This window comes from Amphibalanus amphitrite, unplaced genomic scaffold, assembly GCF_019059575.1.
Source record: "Amphibalanus amphitrite isolate SeventyFive unplaced genomic scaffold, NRLGWU_Aamphi_draft 000404F_arrow, whole genome shotgun sequence".
Classification (NCBI taxonomy): domain Eukaryota; kingdom Metazoa; phylum Arthropoda; class Thecostraca; order Balanomorpha; family Balanidae; genus Amphibalanus; species Amphibalanus amphitrite.
Genome location: NW_024881898.1, coordinates 398,791 through 422,197, shown reverse-complemented (window position 1 = coordinate 422,197; position 23,407 = coordinate 398,791). Strand labels below are relative to the sequence as shown.

Here is a 23,407-nt window from a genome sequence, read left to right as displayed (position 1 = left end):
ACATATGCGATAAGAGCTTCCGTACGTAACCGTGCTATGACTGATCCTGTGCGTCTCACCGTTGCCCGCTGTAGGCACTAGATGGCAGGACGTGGTCCGAAGGCTAGCGGAACAGATGGCAGCACTGTCAGGCCCCGTCTGGCGGTGGACGGGGATCGTTTGCTGGGTTTGCTGCATCATGCATTGCTTATTTCAGGTGACATTTTTTTTTAGAAGCGCGAATCAGCGACGAAAACACGATAGGTAGGTAGGGCTACAGACATCCAAAAACTGTAAATTTATTTGTAAATAAATTCATCGTGGCTCGCTCAGTGAACGACTGGTACAGAGCGCAATTCAGAACCATTGGCTGCCTTAAAACATATACGCGGGAGCCAGGGGGCTCGCAGGGGCTGAGCCAAGATACTTAGGCTGAGCCCGCCGATTTTTCTGCTGGGGAGAGGAGGGTCGCAGTGCATTCGAGCCTACTCAGCTCAAGTCACGGACCAACCTTTCTCGGAAATAAAACCAGATCATGATTATCAAAACCGGTCTCTCCGTTCAGTAGGCATAAAAAAAATAGGACTAGGACGTTTCGTGGCTTGTGCTGCCGATTTCCATTGTGCCCTTCTTTTGCATTTGACAGCGATTGGGATATAACGATAAACGTCCCACTATCGCTGTCATACGCCATCATCCTACACACAAAAACGCCGACGATTACCATTATCTAGGTATTTATATTGTCTGACATAGGTAACTGTCTATAATTGAGCGCTGCCACTTGCCAGTCTTGTATAAGATGATTGGTAAAAGAAAACTTAGATCCTACACGGGCGTAGGAACGTCATGAAAAGTGGGTGGGCCACCCTGTCAAGGGGCCTCCTTTTCCAGCGGGCCTCCTATTTTCAGGGGCCTCCAACTTTTGCCTCATCCTGCTGGCTGCTTTCAAGTATGACCTCCAAATCTAGCTCCTGAGATCAGGCAGATGTACCCAGGGGCGTAACCGCTTAACCCGCGCCCCACTGGGGTCTGTGTATAACACGCCCTACTGGGGGGGGGGGGGGGCTATTCATAGCCCCCCCTCCTAACTCCGAAACTACTGGGCCGATCGTCAAAATTCAAACGGCGTCTGATAGCCCCGGAAAAACTGTCGAGCGAAACCTAATTTCATTGACCTCGAGGTCACCGATGACGTCACAGGTCAGGTCAAAGTAAAAATTATTAGCACTTTGGCTTGTTCACATTTTGGGCTCTGGCCGCCGTCTTACAAGTCAGATCAGGCTCATTTTTGGTTTCCACACTCGTGAACAGATGCTCTAGATACCTTGAGGGTACCAAACTTGTACTTTGATTTTCAGGTCAGGGTCAGGTCATCACAGGTCACGAAAATATTATATCATGCGTCGGTCACGTGACACATGTTTTATGGTCCATTTAGGCCATAGATTTCGAATTTGATGTCGTCTGTGTCATTCAAGGTCATTTTGAGTCGAAATTAGCTTAGGTCAGGTCACTTTCAGGTCAAAAAAGGTCAAATTTTGAAGTTGAAATTTTTCAACAAAAAAGGTGTCTATTGGATGCAGTTTGAGCTCAGTAACACGATGGTGCCATTTATATTGGTGTACGATGCCAAATACGTACTGAAAAATTGATTTGAAAAATTAATAATTGTGAATTTTTTGCAATAATGCGTATAACTTGGCCATTTTTGAAGATATTTAGCTAAAACTTGCTAGAGTTAGTCATAATCATGCGTTCTGTCACATATATTCCGGTTTTTTCGAAAAGTCAAAAACTTTTTGAAAAAAATATAAAAATATAAATTTTGAATATTATTATATAAAATTTTCGAAATTTTCAAAATTTTGAAAATCCGAGATAGCAGTTTGATAGCGCGGTCAATTCTGAGTTATTTCATGCAAAGAAATTGGATCTAGCTTAAAAACTGAGCTCTTGGGAGCGATTGCCGTGGTTCAATGTTTTGCGTCGAAATCGGACGAACATGACGTCACTCTGACGTCATTTCCGGCCGACCTATGGTAGCTACGAAGTTGAAATTTTGACACAAGGTGTCAAATTGATGCAGCCGAAGGTACTGAAAGTTTGGCGTCGATTTGTCAAGCGGTTTGGAAGTTATTGCAGAAAAACGGGAGGGGGGGCTATAAATAGCCCCCCCCCAGTGGGGCGCGGGTTAGTGCGCATACTAGTCGTAAACTGACGTGAAGTGTGCGTTAGCTCGTCGGGACTTCGTGCCATGTCGGGGCGAGAACTTTGAAATGTTCAAAGTTTTGGTCACGACAAAATTTCGTGACCGGATCGTGAACTATGCGCAAACTGTTCGTGAACTCGTCGTGAACTCGTCGGGACGGTGCGGGAAGTGCGTAAGCTATGCGCAAACTATGCGGAAAGTATTCGTAAACTCGTCGTACCAGCCCTTGCCAATGTGTGGATCTCGGCTTGCTTCGCAGCGCAAAATTTGGGATTGTTTGGTGTTTTTCCCGAGTCGATTGGACGCCTAGATGGGAAGTTATGACCGAAAATGTATTTAACGGGTCATTTCAGGTCAAAGAGGTCAAACTAGGTCACACGGGCTCAGGCTAGACCACAGAGGTCAAATTAGGTCACACCGTGTCAGGTTAGGTCACAGAGGTCACCATGAGGTCACGATGGGTTACGCCAGGTCACAGAGGTCAGCCAAAGTCACGATAGGTCAGTCCAGGTCAAACTGGTCACATTGAGTACGGTCAGGACACTTGCGTCACTGGAGCTCACGATGGGTCAGGCCAGGACACGGAGAAACTGGTAAATGGGAGGTCCCATTTTTATATGGCATGCCCAAGTCGGCACAACTTACGCAAACTTGTCGTGCCAATGCGGGAAGTGCGTAAACTATGCGCAAACTATGCGGAAAGTATGCGTGAACTCGTCGTGCCAGTCCGTGTCAATGTGGACACTGATGGGCACGCATTCGTGAATTATTCGTGAAATCGTCGTGAACTGGTCGTGCACTAGTCGTGAACAGTGCGGGAGCCATCCCAGTTCGTGCACGAAAATGGCACGGCTTGCCACGACAAAATCGTGACCAAAAGTCGTGCAAGTGTCAGGGCACCTTAAAGCGAACAGTGCGGAAAGTCCGCACCATTTTTAAAACTTCTTCCCCCTCCGATTTTTTTTTAGAATCTATTTGCCGCAAACGGCGCATGACCCCTGAAAACCCTTACACAAATGTTAGCTTCATAGGCGCCTTTAGGCGATGGCTGTGCACTTTACAGAGTGCAATGGCCTCTGGAGACAGTGCTCAGGGGGTGTGCTACCCCTGAAACGTTATTCTTATCGGGTTATCGGCAACTTTGCCCGCCGGATGCAGGTGTGCCTTCGCCCTGCAGCGCCGGGGCGCTCACCTGGAGCACATTGTGGAGCGTCCGTAAAACACACACTGTACTAAAAGTATTCGTAGTGAAGACTTGAAACTTGGTGGATGTCTGATACGTAGGTGTGACCTAAAGTGGCCGAAGTTTGGTGATGATCTGAATAAAACTTCCGAAGTTATTCGAATTTTGGTGATGACCGCTTTTTTGTGTCACCCTGTACAATGTGCGCTTATCATAGGCGTCTCTCTTTTATGGACACTTGAAGGCGCCTCTCTTTGCCATGCCGGCGCCCCTGTTTCTTATGAATGCACCCCCATGGCATTGATCAATTGCAATTTGCAGACCTCTATTGCATGTGGACGCCCATATATGTAGGCCTCAGAGGCGCCCCTCTTTCGCATTGAGGCGCCCCTATGGGCTTCATAGGCGCCCCTCTATTGCATGTAGGTGCCCTACTGTCTCAGAACCGCTCCCCTTTGGCATGCAGACGCCCATCTTTCGTACGGAGGAGCCGCTGTGGTTCTTAGAGACGGCATGGTGCTCCCAGACGCAGATGGGGCTCTCGGAGTCGACAGTGTGGGACCTTCAGTCGCTGATGGGTACCCGCCAGATGTGGACCCTCGGAGACGCCGGTATGGGGCCCTCAGAGATGCCGGTATGTGACCCTTAGAGACACCGGTGTGGAACCCTCAGATACTTCAGTGTGAAGCCCTTACAATTGCTGGTGTGGAGCTACGAATGCGCTGGCTTAAATCCCTCAGAGGCCGGTGCATGGACATTAGAGCTCAGTAAGAGTTTGTGTGGTGCCTTCAGTGGCCTTGTGGAGCCGTTAGACATCAACATGGTGCTCTCAGGAGCCGGTGAGTCCTCAGAGTCACCGGTGTGGGGCCTTCAGAGCACCGAGATACTGGTGTGGGGCCCTCAGAGGTGTCGGTGTGGGTCCTTTAGATGTACATATAGAGCCTTGAGATGCACAGGTGTGGTGGCCCACAGAGGCGCCGGTGTGGGGCCCCCAGAGCCACCGATATAATAGGGCCCTAAGAGACACTAGTATGACCCTCAAAGGCGCCGCTGTGTGGCGCTCATAAACACTGGTGTGGAGCCATCACAGGCGGGTGGAGCCGTTAGAGGCCGGAAAGGGCCCTTAGATGCCTACAAGGAGCCTTCAGAAGCCGGCGTGGCACCCTTATGGGTATAAGCGTGTCTACTTAGGAGCCCTTGAGGTGCTCTCATGAGCTCTGTGGGGCCCTACCGAGCCGAAATATGGCCACGGCCAGTTGCCGCCGCATGGCTCTTCCGACTATCATTCTCAGGGGCCTCATCTGCCTAGTTTGAATAGAAGGGCCTCTCAGACCATCAGTCTCATGGGCCTCCTCTGGCTAGTATAAATAGAAGGGCCTGTTAGACCATCAATCCTAGGGGCCTCTTCTGGTTAGTATAAATAGAAGAGCCTCTCAGACCATTAATCTCAGGGGGCCCCTGTGGACAGTATAAATAAAAGGGCCTCTCAGACCATCAGTCCCGGGGGCCTCCCTAGAAAAGTGTAAATGTGGATAGAAGGCCCCCTCAGATTCATTACGAGTGGACCTCTCTGACTATCAGTCTCAGGGGCCTCTTGTGGCCAGTATGCATATAAGAGCCTCTCAGACCATCGGTCTCAGGGGCCTCTTCTGACTAGTGTGGATAGAGGGCCCTCCCAGACCACCGGTTTCAGGGGCCTCCAGTGACCAGTTATATGAACAGAAGGGCCTCACAGCCATCAGCCTTGGGGGCCTCTTCTGACTGGTGTGAATATGAGGGCCTCTCATACCATCAGTCTCAGGGGCCTCCTCTGCCTAGTGTGAATATAAGGGCTTCCCAGGCCATCAGTCATCAGTCTCTTCTGACTGGTGCCGGATTGAGGGACCTCCCAGACCGAAAGTTTTGGGGATCTCCTGTAGCCAGTATGAATAGAAGGGCCTCTCAGTCCATCAGTATCATGGGCCTCTTCTGCCTGGTGTGATTATAAGGGCCTCTCAGGTCATCAGTCTCAGGGGCCTCGCCCTCCTCTGACTACAATGTAGATGGATAGGCCTCCCAGACCATCAGTTTCAGGGGCCTCTTCTGACTATTGACTTTGAGGATAGAGGGGCCTCCTCTGACTAGTGAGGGTAGGGGGCCTCGGCTAGACCGCCAGTGTCAGGGGCCTATTCTGACTAGTGTGGATGGAGGGGCCTTCCAGACCAGTGTGGATATGGGGGCCTCCTCAGATCCACTAGGGCCTCTCAGGCCATCAGTCTCAGGGGCTTCGACTGATAAGCATGAACAGGGGGCCTCCTTGGATCCATCACGGCCCCTTGGAGTCCGTGCGTGGGGATTCGTGGAACTTATTTTTACCGAGTTTGTTTATTCTGGAAGGTGACGACGTCCTCTCAAATCGAGACGAGGGGCCTCGAGTAAAAAGTGGGTGGGCCAAAACACATGGTTGCCCCCCCCCCACCTCGAAAAGTGGGTGGGCACTGGGCACTTGCCCACCTGGCCCCCCCCCCCCCTGTTCCTACGCCTATGTCCTACATAGTCTGACATGTATGTAGGTAACGTAGAGATGTCGCTCCACTCATGTGACATGTCCAACAAAAACAACGAGTGGTAACTTGTCTGAACAAAGTTCATGGAACCGGACTGCTTGCACTACCGCTAAGAAAGTAAGCGGACAGGTATTTAAAAAGAAAAAAAAACACACACACGGATGTTGGCGATGCAAATATTTATCACATATTGACGGACATTGCAGTTGCATGGGGCCGTGAATTAAAAAGATATTCATAAAATGTTGTAGGTACCTAATTGTGTACGTTCCCACTTGCCACCTTCACGTGGGAAGGAGCAACAGGAGCACAATTAAACAGTAGGCTAAGTCCGCTAAGTCCAAGGCACTAAGCCTCTGCCAGCAGTTCCTCATATATGCTCTGGGCGATGTCACGAGCTGTTGTATTCTGAAAGACCTCCTGTGGGCGATACCCGAAGAGGAACAGGTCCTGCAGGTAGTGTCGCAGCACGCCCTTCAGCACGTCCGTCCGGAGCAGGCTCACCAGGCTCTCCGTGACGTCCGGGGTGGCCGACCGGTACCCCTCGGGGAACTTCACCGAGGTGATGTTGGCGGTCCGCAGCACGAGCCGGGCGTCCTCGGCGAGGGAGGCCGTCCTGCCGAGCACCGTGTACGGGATGGTGCACGGGTGGCACAGGTCCACCATCGGACGCCAGTGCTCGTCGTGCTGCCCTTCCTTGCTGTCCGTGTCTAGGTCCACGGGACCCGCCTCGGCTACCCACTCGGCGAACCTCTCAAACGTTACCGTCGGCAGATTTTCCGCAGCGACGGATGCATTTGTGCGGTCGTGTAGCGAAATGCTGCCTTTGGGCTCGCCCATTATTTCAACAGCGTATAGTTGGCGATATGGGAGATTGTAAATGCCTGGGTTTAGCTTGTTGCGGAAGGCGGACACCATCCTTTCGAGCGGATGTCGCGAGAACATGAAGGAGGTGTACGTTTCCAGCCGTCGGCGGACCTCAGGCTCGGGGAGTTGCGATAGCGTGCGATGAATGCGAGACTTGTGTGCTATCGCAGAACTTATGTTGTTGAAGGGTACGTTTGGGAACACTCCAGACAGTATGCCGAACAGTTTCTTCCATTGTGTGCAGGAGACCTGAAAGAGGAGCCACGGAGAGGTGAGAGCACGTCATGCTTATACGACCGGTCACAGTTTGGGTGGGTAGAGGCCATAGTACAGTCGTGTACAGGTTGATGGTCCGCTACTCTTTATCCACTGGTTTCCTATGGCTCAGCATTGGCAGCAGCCGCCTGGTACCGGTAGGCTGTGCCGCATGACCCGAGAGTGAAGCGGCAAAGTCTATCCACGCCGTTTGACATCGGCTCGGGTCGCCGGGTGGAGCGCTTTGTAGACTGCAGCTGTTGCGTCAGACCAGCGCGGGGGGAGGGGCTCGTCTCGGTGGTTGGCGTCGCATGGGCTGGCGAGTGGTGTGGGGCGTGTTGGTGGACCATGGGGGCTGGGCGGGTGTGTGTGGTCACTTGCTGCATTGTACATTTTGCGTCGCTTAACAATTGCATTCCTGGTTTTGCTAAGCAAAATGCACGGAAGACCCAGCGAATATAATTTTCTTTACTTGCGTGCATTGTGCAAAACGTGATTTGGCACGGTATCGAGGCAACCATATAGGTCTTGTGCCACATATATGCATGATATTTAGGCAATACGGTTATGAAAATGGTAGATTGATCCTGGATGTCAATTCGTATGCTAAATGTCGACATGTATTAAATTAACGAATGAATCAATCAATCAATCAATCAATCGACAATCGACATGTAACATGTTAGGTATAAAACCGTATAAATGGCTCGCAACCACTAAACTCAAAATTCAAACCAGATCCTAACTCGGAAAAGTAGCCGGAGTCCCGATGAGGCTCGAACCGGGACTCAACGTTGAAAGTTTTGCCAATGATCCATCATCATTCCACCAAGCTAGAGCGACCGGCACCGGAAACCACAAAAACATTCATTGACTTTGCTGCCGACTGCCCGGCCTCGCCGCCAGCCCGGCCGGACTGTGCCCCGGCCCAATCCGCGATCCGGTGTAGCTCAGCGTAGGATTGCTACACTGTCAAACTGACCGGTAGTGAGAGGCCCGGTTCGAGACGCTTCGCGTGCTGGATGTTATTTTTTTGTGTGGGAGGCTTTGCAATTAGTCCACTTTTCAGAAAGATTATTTGGTGACTAACCTGTTTTCTTTCTCTGCTGCAATTCATGAGGAGACCGTATGGACCCTTACCTGTCCTTCCGCACCCCACTTAGGATATGGGTGTTTGAACCCCCTGGGTTTTGTGAATATCTCTAAAGCGAATTTTTGGAGGGTGGATTACGATCGGTTCTATGCGACAAGTGACCACACACACCCAGCCCCAGGTCCGCTCACTCCCTCCCCACATCACCCCCGCCCCACACCACACTCCAGCCCGCCTCATCCACCGAGCCGAGCCAAATCGACAGGCCTGACCCTTACCCCCCTCCCCCTCCCCCCAGCCGGTGGTACGCAGCGTCCGGTCAAATCGCTCTACCAGGCGACCCGAGCCTGTGTCATACGGTAGGCTGTGCCGCTTCACTCTCGGGTCATGCGGCACAGCCTACCGGTACCAGGGCCGAATCGTTTCCCAAATACCTTCAACATTAGCCGAGGCGGGCCGAAGCCATTTCCCAAATGCACGTGCTAATGATATCTCGGCATGTGGTAAAATATATATACGCACTTGTATATAATGATAGGCGCAGTGGCGCGGGAACCGGGGGGGGGGGGGCTAGCGGGGGCTGAGCCCCCCCCCCCAGCTTTTCGGCTGAGGGGCTCGTAATGTATTTGAGCCCCCCCCCCCCCCTCCAGCTGGAGGAATCGAAATAGGAAATCTACCAACATATTTTCATAGATTCATACATAGGCGCGGGAAGCGGAGGAGGAGGCAGTGGGGGAAGCTTGCCCCACAACGTTTCATGAGGCCAGGAACCGTTGGGCAGCTTGTCCTCCCCAAATTAGGGGTTAGGGTCACAAAGGAAGAAAGCATGTAAGTGAAAAATCCACCTTTTTCACTGGCTCGGCAACTCATTTGGCAGATTAAAACCTTTACTCCAGGTTGCCAAAACGGTAGTTTCTTCATCAGCTGAGACGAAATGCCTCACTTTTTGAAAATATTTTCGTGTTTTTTTTTTGTTGTTGTTGAAAAGGCCAAGGTCTGAAAAATAAGTGGCCTAAAACCGGTGGGAAAACTAGATTTGGGGGTACCCTAGGTTGATTTCTATTATGGTTCAGTCCCCCCCAGTCTGGAAGAAGTTCCCGCGCCACTGGATAGGCGTGCGCACAGTAGGTAGGTACCATTCGCACTCTTGCATTTACAATTTTTGCGATTCAGTTTGTGATATTTTACCGACAAAAAAGGAATATTGCGCTTACCTTTGGGACATAGCAGTATATCAGCTTATGCTCATCATTATATATGAGATATTTGAGCAGCCATGGACGCTTAACAACATAATCCAACGTCTTTTGGGGCCTCCAAGATCTTGTTGCAGAGCAGCGACTCCTTAACAGTGGATGTATGTGTTCTTGTGACATTTCATCGTCTTCAGCAGACATTGAAGAGTATTCTGAAAAACCAAAAGCTGTAAATCGTGATTCGCAAAGGTGGGCTGACACTTCTCCAAATTTCTCTTTAGCTTCTAAATTCTGTGTAGTTTTTTAACTCCCAGTTCAGTTTTCTACAGGGTGTCCCAAAAGTTTTGCAACATTTATTTTCCACGATTATACGCCTTTACTGTTGATTGAAGTGTTGTAGCGGTGATATTATTGTTATAGGTAGATAGTACTATTTTCCACTCAAGTCATTCACACACATTGTCACGACGCATGACTGACTTCACCTATGCGGTGACTGTTAGCTGAGGCGAAGTCATTTGTAGACATACAGGCCACTAAACGGGTCACGGGCCTATAGAGAATGGCCTCTCACGCGCTATTGGATTACTGAGCACAGGTGTGTCTCAGCAAAATATCGCTGAACAGTTTGGGGTCATCGGCCCACTGTCTGTTGATGGCAAAGACGCTTGTTTTAGACAATTCAGCCGTTTTCACGATGTAAGATCTGGCGAATGCTCGTACTTCAAGCTTGACCAAATCCGTACCAAATATAATTTACAACATATATTTTTCATATCATCATAGTTTTACAACAATGTCTTCAATCTTTATATCATGATTCTATTTCAGTGTTTTAATCGAAAATAATGTCTTGTAACTTAAAAAAGTCAGGTAAATAAGCAACTGTGCAGTGTGCAACCCAAACTGACCACTTCTAAGCACCAGTAAATGAGTAAAACGCCTTTTGGGCGAAGAACGAGCGAGCGAGATAGTGAGCCCTGCACGCGCGGAAGGGCGAGAGGATACTTCCAACGGGCTTGTGGAAAGCACCCTTCTAACCGGTCGCTAGCGGTGTGCCAAATTTGAACGCAATCGGCCCAGCCGTTCCTGAGATCTGGAAGCGGCATTCTGCACGTGCGCACGTGCAAACGGGGTCCAAAATGACTTTTGCACGGCACCTTACTAACCGGTCCCCAACCCTGTACCAAATTTGAGCGCAATCGGTCCAGCCGTTCTCGAGATCTGGAAACGCCCCCTGCACCTGCGCACGTGCAGTAGCACCCCAATCTTAACACATGCAGATGAATTATCTGATGGAGACCTAACTGTGTACCGAGTTTCAATTCAATCGGCCCAACCGTTGTGCCGTTAATGAGGTTGCAATTTTGGGGTTCTTAAAAAATGTCCAACTTTACCACGCGCCACGTGCGGTGGTTGGCAAGAACGCATGGTGGCCATCACACCACAGAACTTTTACGTCCAAGTGACATTCAGTAAAGAAGACCGCTTGTCAATCGGATGTCCCGTTCCTAAGATATTAGCTTTTGAAGAGCGTCCCCACGGCCGGCCGGCCGGCCGGCCGCTACTCAGGATTTTCCCTTAAAGGTAGTGTGCCAGCTTTCTTGGACCGTATGGAGTTAATGGCCCAGATAAGGAGAACCGGATTTTTAGAACTTATCCATACCTTCAAAACTCATGGAAACGTCTTAAATTCTTCAAATTTTGAGTACCCCAGTGCGAAATTCGCCCCGACCGGTTGTCGGTCGTACCCCAACCACATTTCACACCACTATGAACAATAAATGCACACACTGAAATCGCTATTACCGATATGCTCATCCAATCAAGTTTCGATAAACCCGTTCATCATCATCTCCTGCGGTTTCGAACACGCCTGTTAGGTGGCTTCTGATGCTCGTCGAGGTCGGAATTTCCAAATACGCGTGGTGCGTCGGGCCGCGCGCTCTGACTTCGGCCAAGAAAAATGCGTCAGCTGATCATTGTCATTTCTGCCACTTGCGTGTGGTGAAATGGGGTCATAACTTATAAGACGGCTTTTTCATATCAATTATTTTACATAAAATCATATTTCAAACCATAAATAATGTTCGACAGCCAAATAAAAGAAACAATACCAATACGGGCTTACATTGTGTACTCGACATTGTGTTGTCTACGATTAGACAGCTGATAACTCATTCCCGTACGTCGTATGGTCGTAACACTATAATGACCTTTGCTTATTGTCACAAGTGCGCCGCATTCGCGATTGTTGCCCGACGCCTGTTTGCAGGTGAGCCCACTACAGTTGTTATACAATATACATATCTAAAAACCGAAAAACTTTTAGGCGAAAAAGGCACTATTCCAGGCCCATTTTTGATTTTTTTTTGCGATATTAGGTAAAAACAGAAGCTTCTTATCCTAGGAAAAATAAAATGGGAAATCTTTCAAAGGTGGCACACTACCTTTAATTCAGTACCAGTAGAACGCCTTTTGGGCGACCAACGGAGCGAGCGAGAGGATGGGCCTTGCACGTGCGAAATTGCGAGGGGGTACCTCCAACTAACTTGTGCACTGCACCCTACTAACCGGTCATTAGCGATGTGCCAAATTTCAGCGCAATCGGCCTAGCCGTTCTCGAGATCTGGAAGCGGCACACTGCACGTGCGCACGTGCAAGCGGGGTCCAAACTGGCTTTTGCACGGCACCCTACTAACTGGTCCCCAACCGTGTACCAAATTTGAGCGCAATCGGCCCAGCCGTTCTCGAGATCTGGGAGCGCCCCCTGCACGTGCGCACGTGCTGTAGCACCCCAACCTTAACACATGCAGATGAATTATCTGATGGAGACCTAACTGTGTACCGAGTTTCAATTCAATCGGCCCAACCGTTGTGCCGTTATTGAGGTTGCAATTTTGGGGGTTCTTAAAAAATGTCCAACTTTACCACGCGCCACGTGCGGTGTTTGGCAAGAACGCATGGTGGCCATCACACCACAGAACTTTTACGTCCAAGTGACATTCAGTAAAGAAGACCGCTTGTCAATCGGATGTCCCGTTCCTAAGATATTAGCTTTTGAAGAGCGTCCCCACGGCCGGCCGGCCGGCCGGCCGCTCATACTCAGGATTATATATTCCCGACCGGGGCTGGGAAAATGCGTTTTACTCACCGAGGTTTTTTGTGCGGAGGACCGAGTGCCGGTAGGCACGAGGTCCGTAGCAAAAAAAACGAGGTGAATAAAACTGCATTTTCACAGCCCAAGGTTGGGAAGAGATTTACCACATGCCGTACCGGCGCAACAGTTAATATCATATTCATTTGATATTTTACACTTTAATCTTAATATTGTGTTAATATTATATTAGTACTATGTTCATATTTATAGTCACCGTGATTAGTTTTTGTGTTTTTCATTATTGGGCTGCGTTGAGCATGAAAGATGAAATTCCGGTATCGGTAACCCTGGCGTCACCGGTAGCGTTTTCGTTCAAGGTTAAGGTTTCCTGCATTAGGCAGTATTAGGCCACCGTGCCAAGCCGTAGCATGCTGTGACGTCACTGGGTAAGAGAACGTACCACGCTACCAGTATCGACTGAGACTCAGATAGACTCAAACTGACTCAGACCGACTCAACCGACTCAAATAGATTCCGATCGACTCAAACCGACTCAGAACGACTCAAACTGACTCAGACCGACTCAACCGACTCAAATCGATTCCGATCGACTCAGACCGACTCGGAACGACTCAACCGACTCAAATCGATTCCGATCGACTCAGACCGACTCAGAACGACTCAGGCGGACTCAAACCGACTCAAATCGATTCCGAGCGACTCAGGCAGACTCAGAATGATTCAGGCAGACTCAGACAGACTCAGAACGACTCAGGCAGACTCAAACTGACTCGACCGACTCAAAATGACTCAAACTGACTCAGGCCGACTCAAACTGACTCAGACTGACTCAAACTGACTCAGACCGACTCAACCGACTCAAATCGATTCCGATCGACTCAGACCGACTCAGAACGACTCAGACCGACTCAAATCGACTCCGAGCGACTCAGGCAGACTCAAACCGACTAAAATCAATTCCGAGCGACTCAGAAAGACTCAGAACGACTCAGACAGACTCAGGTGGATTCAAACCGACTCAACCGACTCAAATAGAGTCAGTTTGAGTCTGCTTGAGTCGGTTTGAGTTTGCCTGAGTCGTTTTGAGTCTGTCTGGGTCGATCGGAATCGATTTGAGACGGTTGAGTCTGTCTGAGTCAGTTTGAGTCGTTCTGAGTCGGTCTGAGTCGATCGGAATCGATTTGAGTCGGTTGAGTAGGTCTGAGTCAGATTGAGTCGTTCTGAGTCGGTCTGAGTCGATCGGAATCGATTTGAGTCGGTTGAGTCGGTCTGAGTCAGTTAGAGTCATTCTGAGTCGGTCTGAGTCGATCGGAATCGATTTGAGTCGGTTGAGTTGGTCTGAGTCAGTTTGAGTCGTTCTGAGTCGGTCGAGTCAGTTTGAGTCTGCCTGAGTCGGTTTGAGTCTGCCTGCGTCGTTCTGAGTCTGTCTGAGTCGATCGGAATCGATTTGAGTCGATTGAGTCGGTCTGAGTCAGTTTGAGTCGTTCTGAGTCGGTCTGAGTCGATCGGAATCTATTTGAGTCGGCTGAGTCGTTCCGAGTCGGTCTGAGTCGATCGGAATCGATTTGAGTCGGTTGAGTCGGTCGGAGTCAGTTTGAGTCGTTCTGAGTCGGTCTGAGTCGATCGGAATCTATTTGAGTCGGTTGAGTCGGTCTGAGTTAGTTTGAGTCTGCCTGAGTCGTTCTGAGTCTCAGTCGATACTGATAGCGTGGTACGTTCTCTTACCCAGTGACGTCACAGCATGCTTCGGCTTGGCACGATGGCCTAATGCTGCCTAATACAGGAAACCTTAACCTTGAACGAAAACGCTACCGGTGACGCCAGGGTTACCGATACCGAAATTCCTACTTCCCCCTTATTTAGGGTTTGAAAAAGCTGAGGATGAAGATGGTGAAGCGCCAGAAGTTAGAATAAAAATATGGAGTCCAGCAGGAGTGAGGAAACCGTGAGGAAAACTGAAAATTGGGTAAAACACTGAATCAAACGCGTCTTGGATCCCAGCTGGAACAATATCAAATGTTTCATTGTGGCACGTTAAGATGTTTCACGCATTTAAATTGTTCGTTTTTTGCGTGCATAATGTAGAAATAATGATTATTCCGACCATGTTCTGCAGCAATAAATACATTGGCATTGGAACGATAACCTTGTTTAGTTGAATTACGTTGACAGCAAAAGTAAGTAAACACGCAGTCACTTACTTTTGCTGTTGCTGTTAGTGAACACACAATCCGTAAATATCTTCTTTGAAATTGGTTCTTCCGCTCAGAATATTCAGTAAAATTTTGTCTGGGAAAATAAAAAAGCCCTAGGGCCGAATCGTTTCCCAAATACCTTCAACATTAGCCGAGGCGGGCCGAAGCCATTTCCCAAATGCACGTGCTAATGTTAAAGGGATATCTCGGCATGTGGTAATTTCCCTTAATTCAGTATGAGACTCCGCTCGCTTCGCTCGCTCCGTAATGAACTCTATCGCTCGCTGCGCTCGCTCGCTCGTAAACACAGCGATTATAACCAGTATAACGCCTTTTGGGGCGACTAACGGAGCGAGCGAGAGGGTGAGCCTTGCACGTGCGAAATTTCGAGGGGGTACCTCCAGCTGACTTGTGCACGGCACCCTACTAACCGGTCTCTAGCGATGTGCCAAATTTGAGCACAATCGGCCCAGCCGTTCTCGAGATCTGGAAGCGGCACCCTGCACGTGCGCACGTGCAAAATGGGTCCCAACTGACTTTTGCACGGCACCCTACTAAGCGGTCCCTAGCCATGTACCAAATTTGAGCGCCATCGGTCCAGCCGTTCTCGAGATCTGGAATCGACCCCTGCACGTGCGCACGTGCAGCAGCACCCCAACTCTGGCACATGGATATGCAGTGCCTAGTGGGTGCCTACCTTCATGCCAACTTTCAGCGCAATCGGCCAAGTAGTTACCGAGATATTGCAACAATTACAAAAGTGACACCTCTTCGTTTTGCACGTGGCACGTGCATAAGGGGTCACCCACATGCATCGGGAATAGTCCAATACTTGGTAGAAGGAATGAAGCTACCCTACAAAAATTACCGCATGTAAATCGGTCAAGTGGTTGCTGAGATATAAGCGTCGCAGAAGCGTGACCACGGCCGGCCGGCCGGCCGGCCGGCCGGCCGCTCATACTCAGAAATTTCCGTTATTCTACGTAAGACTCCGCTCGCTTCGCTCGCTCCGTAATTAGACCGAATTTGCACCAAATCTGCACCAAATGTGAGCCGAATGTGTACCAGATAGCCTTCGTGAAAACGGCTCCCGTTACCAATTAACCCGCGCCCTGGTGTGGGTCTGAGCCACCTTCGCCCTGGTGGGGGGGGGGGGGGGCAAAATGACCCCCCCCCGTCTAACTCGAAAACGAAGAGGGCTAGGAAGACGCGGAAAAAAGCAAACGAAAGCCCATAACAAGTACGTTCGAAAGTATTTCGGTCATTTTTTCGCTAAGGTCAATATTGAGGTCGCTAGAGGTCATCATAGGTCAAATTTCAGTGTTTTCGGTGTTGCCGGACATATTCCGCTGTAGCTCGGAAACTAGAAGAGCTAGAGAGCCGCGGAAAAAAGCAATCGATAGCTCTTTTCAAGCTCTTTCGCCAAGGTTCGTCAGATTTGACCTCAGCTCAACGGTTTGGCCTACAGAGGTCATGCAAGGTCAACTTGGCAAATTTCGTTGAAAATGTTTTTAACTATAGCATGCATTCACGAGAAAATAGAGAAACGATTCATGCACCATCGTGCTTGGCTCGTCGAGACGCGTCGAATGATATATAGTTTGACCTCGAAAGGTCATTTTGAAAATTTGACCTCAGGTCAAGGTCATGACCTTACCGAAATAGGTCATGCTGCATATCATTCGATCCGCATTGACGAGACAAACACGATAAACGTCGAACGGAGTCTCTATCTCTATTCAATAACAAGTAAGTGCAGAAAAACCGCTGGTGACCTCTGGTGACCAGGGAGATGACCTAGCGTGACCTCAGCGAGGTCACAAGCAAATGGTTTCACATGGGCTGTGATTTGCTGACCCAAGACACTTCAATAACGAAATATAGGAACAATCACGCCCGATTTAGCTGAAAAACAACTACTTTTCGATTCTCCCATTGACTTATAATGGGGAGCAGCGATGACCTGACCTGACCTTAGGTCACATTTATAAAAAATCCGAGATAGCCATTTTGTAGAGCTGGGTGACATCTTCAAGTACTGTAAATTTTACATCGATCGGATAAAAGCTGTGCCTTTGAGAGAGCTTTGAACTTTTTTAGAGGTGGTGTCAGTTTTGGTGACCTTGTGACCTGACCTGACCTGACCCGAACCCCCAAAAAAAGGACATGATGTAAAAATGTTGAATAAACAGCTATACAAAGTTTCAGGGCGCTAACTCAAGTGGTTTCTGAGTTATCGCTGAAAAACCACAGGGGGGGGGCCAAAATGGCCCCCCCCCCACCAGGGCGAAGGTTAAAGGAAATAGTTCACTTTCACGAAATTATTTTTTTTGCAACGGATTTATGATTTTTTATGTTCAAAATAATCAGCAAAGAAAATAAAACCTTTTTTATAACAAAAGATTATTTTCTATATTTTGATATAGGAAGAACTTTTCAGTTTCTGCAAGGCACACGCGATCCAGTATGAAAAGAGCATGGGTCCCGAAAATTCTTCAGAAACAGAGAAATTATCGCAGCCACCGGCATTTGGGCGATCTGCTCGATCTGATAATGTTCCCCTGAATGTCCTAATTGATCAGTACGAGAATTTCTCTAGAGTTCTCGTAGATAATTTCTCTACTTTCTGAAGAATTTTCGGGACCCATGCTCTTTTCATACTGGATGGAAATATATGCAAGGCACACATCCTCAACGCAAGACACCTTTTTCGGGACGAGAAATAGAATATCTTTGCCTAGGGTGATCGTTGGGCTGTAAAAGCTCCTGATTTATGCTCGTCTCAGCCCAAGCTACGGAACTGCTATTCCAGTTCAAAACCCATGTTAAAAAGTGAACTATTTCCTTTAAGAGCGCTCCGGCCGGACATGCACTGATTACGGAGCGAGCGAAGCGAGCGGAGTCTTACGTAGAATAACGGAAATTTCTGAGTATGAGCGGCCGGCCGGCCGGCCGGCCGGCCGGCCGTGCGGACGCTTTTGCGAGGCTTATATCTCAGCAACCACTTGACCGATTTACATGCGGTAATTTTTGTAGGGTAGCTTCATTCCTTCTACCAAGTATTGGACTATTCCCGATGCATGTGGGTGACCCCTTATGCACGTGCCACGTGCAAAACGAAGAGGTGTCAGTTTTGCAATTGTTGCAATATCTCGGTAATTACTTGGCCGATTGCGCTCAAAGTTGGCATGTAGGTAGGCACCCACTAGGCACTGCATGTCCATGTGCCAGAGTTGGGGTGCTGCTGCACGTGCGCACGTGCAGGGGTCGTTTTCAGATCTCGAGAACGGCTCGACCGATTGCGCTCAAATTTGGTACACAGTTAGCAACCGGTTAGTAGGGTGCCGTGCACAAGTCAGTTGGACCCATTTTGCACGTGCGCACGTGCAGGGTGCCGCTTCCAGATCTCGAGAACGGCTGGGCCGATTGTGCTCAAATTTGGCACATCGCTAGAGACCGGTTAGTAGGGTGCCGTGCACAAGTCAGTTGGAGGTACCCCCTCGAAATTTCGCACGTGCAAGGCTCACCCTCTCGCTCGCTCCGTTAGTCGCCCCAAAAGGCGCTATACTGGTAACAAAGTTATCACCTTAACTTGACCATCCCACCTTAACATTAGTTTTTACGGAGCCGGCCGGCCGGCCGTGCGGACGCTTTTGCGAGGCTTATATCTCAGCAACCACTTGACCGATTTACATGCGGTAATTTTTGCAGGGTAGCTTCATTCCTTCTACCAAGTATTGGACTATTCCCGATGCATGTGGGTGACCCCTTATGCACGTGCCACGTGCAAAACGAAGAGGTGTCAGTTTTGTAATTGTTGCAATATCTCGGTAACCACTTGGCCGATTGCGCTGAAATTTAGCATGTAGGTAGGCACCCACTAGGCACTGCCTATCCATGTGCCAGAGTTGGGGTGCTGCTGCACGCTCAAATTTGGTACTCGGTTAGGGACCAGTTAGTAGGGTGCCGTGCACAAGTCAGTTGGGACCCATTTTGCACGTGCGCACATGCAGGGTGGCGCTCCCAGATCTCGAGAACGGCTGGACCGATTGTGCTCAAATTTGGCACATCGCTAGAGACCGGTCAGTAGGGTGCCGTACACAAGTCAGTTGGAGGTACCCCTCGAAATTTCGCACGTGCAACTCATGCAAGACTCACCCCTCGCTCGCTCCGTTAGTCGCCCCAAAAGGCGATATACTGGTGAGTAGAGAGCCAAATTGGGGTGTCTGGCTTGCACTTACCGGTTTGAGCACTCACAACATGAGAAAGGCTTTAATGCGGAGATGATTGCATGGGCGTAGGAACGGCTGGAACATTGTGGGTGCATGGGTGCAGAAATCCAGTCATGGCCGGTGAAGCGGGGGGGGGGGGGGCGACACCCGAGCGAAGGCTCGTTACGAGCTTTGAGGGTGTACCATGTCGAAAAGGTACCAACCGATAAGTGCATTTGGATTTTGGAAGCATTGACCCTCGCATGTGTAGGGGGATCGGATGACCCCCCCCATGGTTGTTCGCAAATAACTCGCGCAGAAAGCGGCCGATCGCGACGAAACTTTTAGTACCCTCGAGTTGATCAGTTTTACACCATACTCTAAAAATTTCATGACTCTGACCCAAAAGACCTTTGACCTGTGACCTGATTCTCGAGACCATGTTCGGCCGGAATCGCGATTTGGCGTATGTCAGCTCACATTATCCGCGCGTTTCTAGTCTTTTTGTGATTGTAGACGTCCAAACATGTGAAATGATGTTCTTCCCATGCATCACGGTGGGTGTGAAGATAACCTGAAGGTCAGGTCAGGTCATTGACCTTTGATGACCTCGGTTCACTTTTTCGGGTTTTACATGTTTCTAGGGTAGTTTATAGGGCTGATTTCGAATTTAGCATCCATTTGAACGTTTACGAAGTAGTTTTAGTGCTTTCGTGACATGCTACGACGCCGTCAGTGGTAGTTGACACCTACTATGGATAGCCGGTAGGACGCCTAATGGTTGACCTGACCTGACCTGACCCGATCTGGCCTAAATGCATGAAGAAATCATCTGTGATCAAAACTAACATCAGATATTTGTGATCAGTACCCCGAAAAACCCGATAACAGCTTCACTTTACGCAGTTCTAGCAGGTCCCGATTTTCCCGACTTTTGGAATATTGACCTGACCTGGAAGGTCAACCAATGAAGTAGGACCTTAAAATTGGGTATCATCGGCTTCCTCTCGTCACGGGCAACACCCTCGTTTTTTTTCCGCGAAGCTCTAGCTCGATCAGGGGCCGAACGGCAGGGGGTCCGACCGACCCCCCTCCCCCTCCCCCTACACATTAGAAGCTGGAAAACGCTGCACACATTCGAGGGCTAATATTGTCAATATTGACTACCGCAAAAAGTAAAAGCGGCCAACTTAGCCATTTTCGAAGATATCGGGCTAACATTTTTGACAGTGGGTCATCGGTTAGGTATGTGTTCAATCACATGCTCCATTTCCTTTTTTTTCAGCACAAATGTAAGTTTTGAAGACCATCACTGATCACAGTAGCAAATGCTTCGAAAGATGGATAGCAGGCAACATATCCTGAATTTGCCGTGCTGCATGGGAAGTAGTGTTGATGAAAAAGGGGTTTTTGGTTCAGATTATTGTGGGTGCAGAATACATTGTCTGCACCCACTGGATAAATAGGGTAGACCGGGGCAAGTCGCCCCGCCGAGGTAAAACGCCTCATCGATGTTTCTCGGAACTGGCAATGTTCTGGGGAAACATCCTCTCTTCTATAAAACGTGCACTATATGATCATTATATGAGCAGACTGGAAAGAAATTGTGATAACTCTTTAGGGAGATATAGCCAAAAAATTGTTTTTGGAGTGATTTTTATGTTTTGTAGTCATATTATGCATCATGGCGTTCTTTTATGGTCCACATCAGGTTAACGACTTTTATGTATTTTGAACAACTATTGTCTAACGCTTATAATGCTGGGTTGGTCCGTTTTAAATTATGTCTTGCTGGAGTGCAAGGCGTTGTTCTCTGACCAAACTACGTGATGGGGTAAAACGCCCCAGTAGGTCGCGGGGCAAAAAGCCCCATGGGGCGTTTTACCTCATGTGTTGTTCCGACTACCCACTTCCTAATGTTCGGTAGGTGGCGAACAGTAAGTTTCTAGGCAATTTTATGTACTTTTCTCAGCAAATTAATGGCAAAGGAAGTATTTTGTTATCATTTGCATTGCAATAATTTATTATTTGGTCTTATGAGGCAGGTGAAAAACCTGTACATACAATAGTGTCATAGCTGAACACCTGACAGGATGGAAGGTGCTAACTTCAGTGCCGTGCCTCCCAAGGTCTAACGAGCCTCTCATATAAGATTTAGTCAACTAGCATGTTTAATCTTTAATCTAGAGTATGGGGCGTCTTGCCCCAGGCCGTGGGGCGTTTTGCCCTGGGGTTGGGGCAAAATGCCCCATTTGCAGTTGCTTCACAAATCACTTCCTAGCTGGGAGTCCGATCATAAGTGAATTAATTTGAGGGATGGAATTTAAAGTCAAATGTCCAAAGAACGCATTGAGCACAAATTTGGCCTTCCAGGTGATGTGGGACAAAAGTTATGTAGCAGAATAAATTATCTGGGGCGTCTTGCCCCAGGCTACCCTATTGTGGGTGCAGCTGCACCCTTGCACCCATGGTTCCTACGCTTATGGATGATTGTATTATAGGTGTCGATAGAGACAAGTAGTAAAACACGGAAAAATATAGCCTGAACGCGTTTCGATTATTAAATCGTCATCAGCATGATATCGGTTTCTAGGGCTCGCTACATAGGGTCAGGGGTGGGTTCAGCCCCCTCGCCATTTTACCCTCAGTTGAGCTAGAGCCTGGCGGAAAAAGCAATCGTATGCGCCGTTACAGTGCAGCGACTGGTATGTATACCTGACTTTTAGGTCTCAGGTCAACCAGTGACCTCTGAGATAAGGTCAAGTGCCCCAAGCCATGGGTTAAGTTTTTGGTGAATAGCGTCCCCAAAAATGGTCGCAGAGCCACGATCTTACAGTAGTACCAATATGTTTTTATGCTCGAGCGCGTCGAATGATGTACTTTTGTTTGGATGAACCCTGTTAATTTCATCTTCCTAGTGCGAAAGCTCCCCTGGCTTTGCGAAGTTGCGACATTTTATGGCCGTGAGGATGCTCACTTATGACGCCATAGGTCAGTGATCTGACCTGATCTTAAAATGCAGCTGGTGTCACGAGCTCTGGCTTGAATTGAATGTCAGGTGTACCAACGTTCAGCTCTATATCGCTAGCGTGCTTTGAGGAATCGCGAAAAAAAAACATCTGGCCCCCTCCCCTCGACCGGCGAGGGTTAATGCGTAACTACAAGCAACTTCCTAAGACATCCATGAAATGAGTAGCCCACCAGTAACTTGCATAGGACGTATCTAAACTTCTTACCAGCCTGCTCGCTGGCTCTAGACGCTGGTGTTAGAATTATGTGATTGACTGACAGAAGGAATACTACAGTGAGAGCGCTCAGCAGGAGCGGTAGCTTCCTCCTCAAGGCCATCCAACTGAAGCCATATGGCATCGTCTGAAACAGAATGGGGTTATTATATGCCAGCATAGTCCTGTTATACCATGTCGCAATGTTTAGGCTTTGGCCTGAAAAAGTGAAACCATATTGGCCTCAACTAGCCCATGTGGGGGGGGGGGGGGGGGTTAATGTATATTGCATCCCCTTTCGATCAGATCAAATTGGTCTTGTGTTTCACATAACTTCATGCGTTTTGGAGGAACACAGTGCTAAATAAGTAATTAGCTATTGAAATTAGTCGAACATTATGAGGGTATCATGAACGTTGTCTCCTTTGCAGGATTGTGGTAATAATCGACAATAGGAATTATTAAAACTGCGAAACAAGGTAAGCCCCGTCCAGCTTAGGAAGCAGATTTTCGCAGTGAGGTCACCTGGTGCTGGAGTGCCATCTTTGGATGAGGTCACAGGTCGCCGGTCACAGGTCACCCACGTCGGCAGTCACAGGTCACAGGTCGCAGGTCACAGGTCACAGGTCACAGGTCACTGGTCACCGGTCACTAATGACGGGCCACAGGTCACCGGTCACCCGGCACAGGCCACCGGTCACCCGGCACAGGTCACCGGTTACCTGGCACAGGTCACCGATCACCCGGCACAGGTCACCCACGTCGGCGGCGCTGCGTCTCCCGTGAGTGTCGGCCCGGTCTGAGGAGGAGGCGGCGGTGCGACCGGCGCCGGCCGCCAAGAGTTACCGTCTGCCGACCCAGTTCGAGGGAGGGGTGCACCAGTGGCTGGCGCTGCGCCAGACGGCGACCTCACAGAGTCGTGCAGGTGCGATATCGCGCCCCACTGGCTCACTGCGCCGCTTTTGATGTTGCACAGTGCCAGAAAGCAATACAACGGAGCAATAAAACCATTCGATTCAAATCTCCATCATTCGCAGAAGTATCTAGTCTCGATTCCCAGTATGGAGCTCCAAAGGTCGATTTTGAAGTTAGGACAGCTCATGCATCTTCCTATGAATCAGTTCGTTTTCTCTTTTTTGTTATATATGAAAACAGTTCAACAAGCAGATCAAAATAAACAAACGATCCAAATTAGTGTTTAAACGTGAATGTATATGTGTAGGACGTGTACATTTCTTTGCATTTCTTTTGTCTGGATATGAGAGGTAGGGGAGAGCGGGGAGAGTTGTATCATGTCCAAGTTGTATCAGGGCGAATTGTGCCAA

General features: G+C 49.0%; 1 protein-coding gene across 1 annotated transcript; it reads right to left on the bottom strand.

Annotated features, from left to right (window-relative positions):
- Nucleotides 1–702: 702 nt before the first annotated feature.
- Nucleotides 703–22,916, bottom strand: LOC122390643 (carbohydrate sulfotransferase 11-like). Its single transcript, XM_043383786.1, has 5 exons — nucleotides 22,805–22,916; nucleotides 22,095–22,230; nucleotides 9,350–9,543; nucleotides 5,903–7,036; nucleotides 703–807 (listed from the first exon to the last, which is right to left on the bottom strand). The coding sequence occupies exons 2-4, from the start codon at nucleotides 22,225–22,227 to the stop codon at nucleotides 6,269–6,271; spliced, it is 1,095 nt and encodes a 364-aa protein (XP_043239721.1). The 5' UTR covers nucleotides 22,228–22,230; nucleotides 22,805–22,916; the 3' UTR covers nucleotides 703–807; nucleotides 5,903–6,268.
- Between the last annotated feature and the right edge of the window lie 491 nt (nucleotides 22,917–23,407).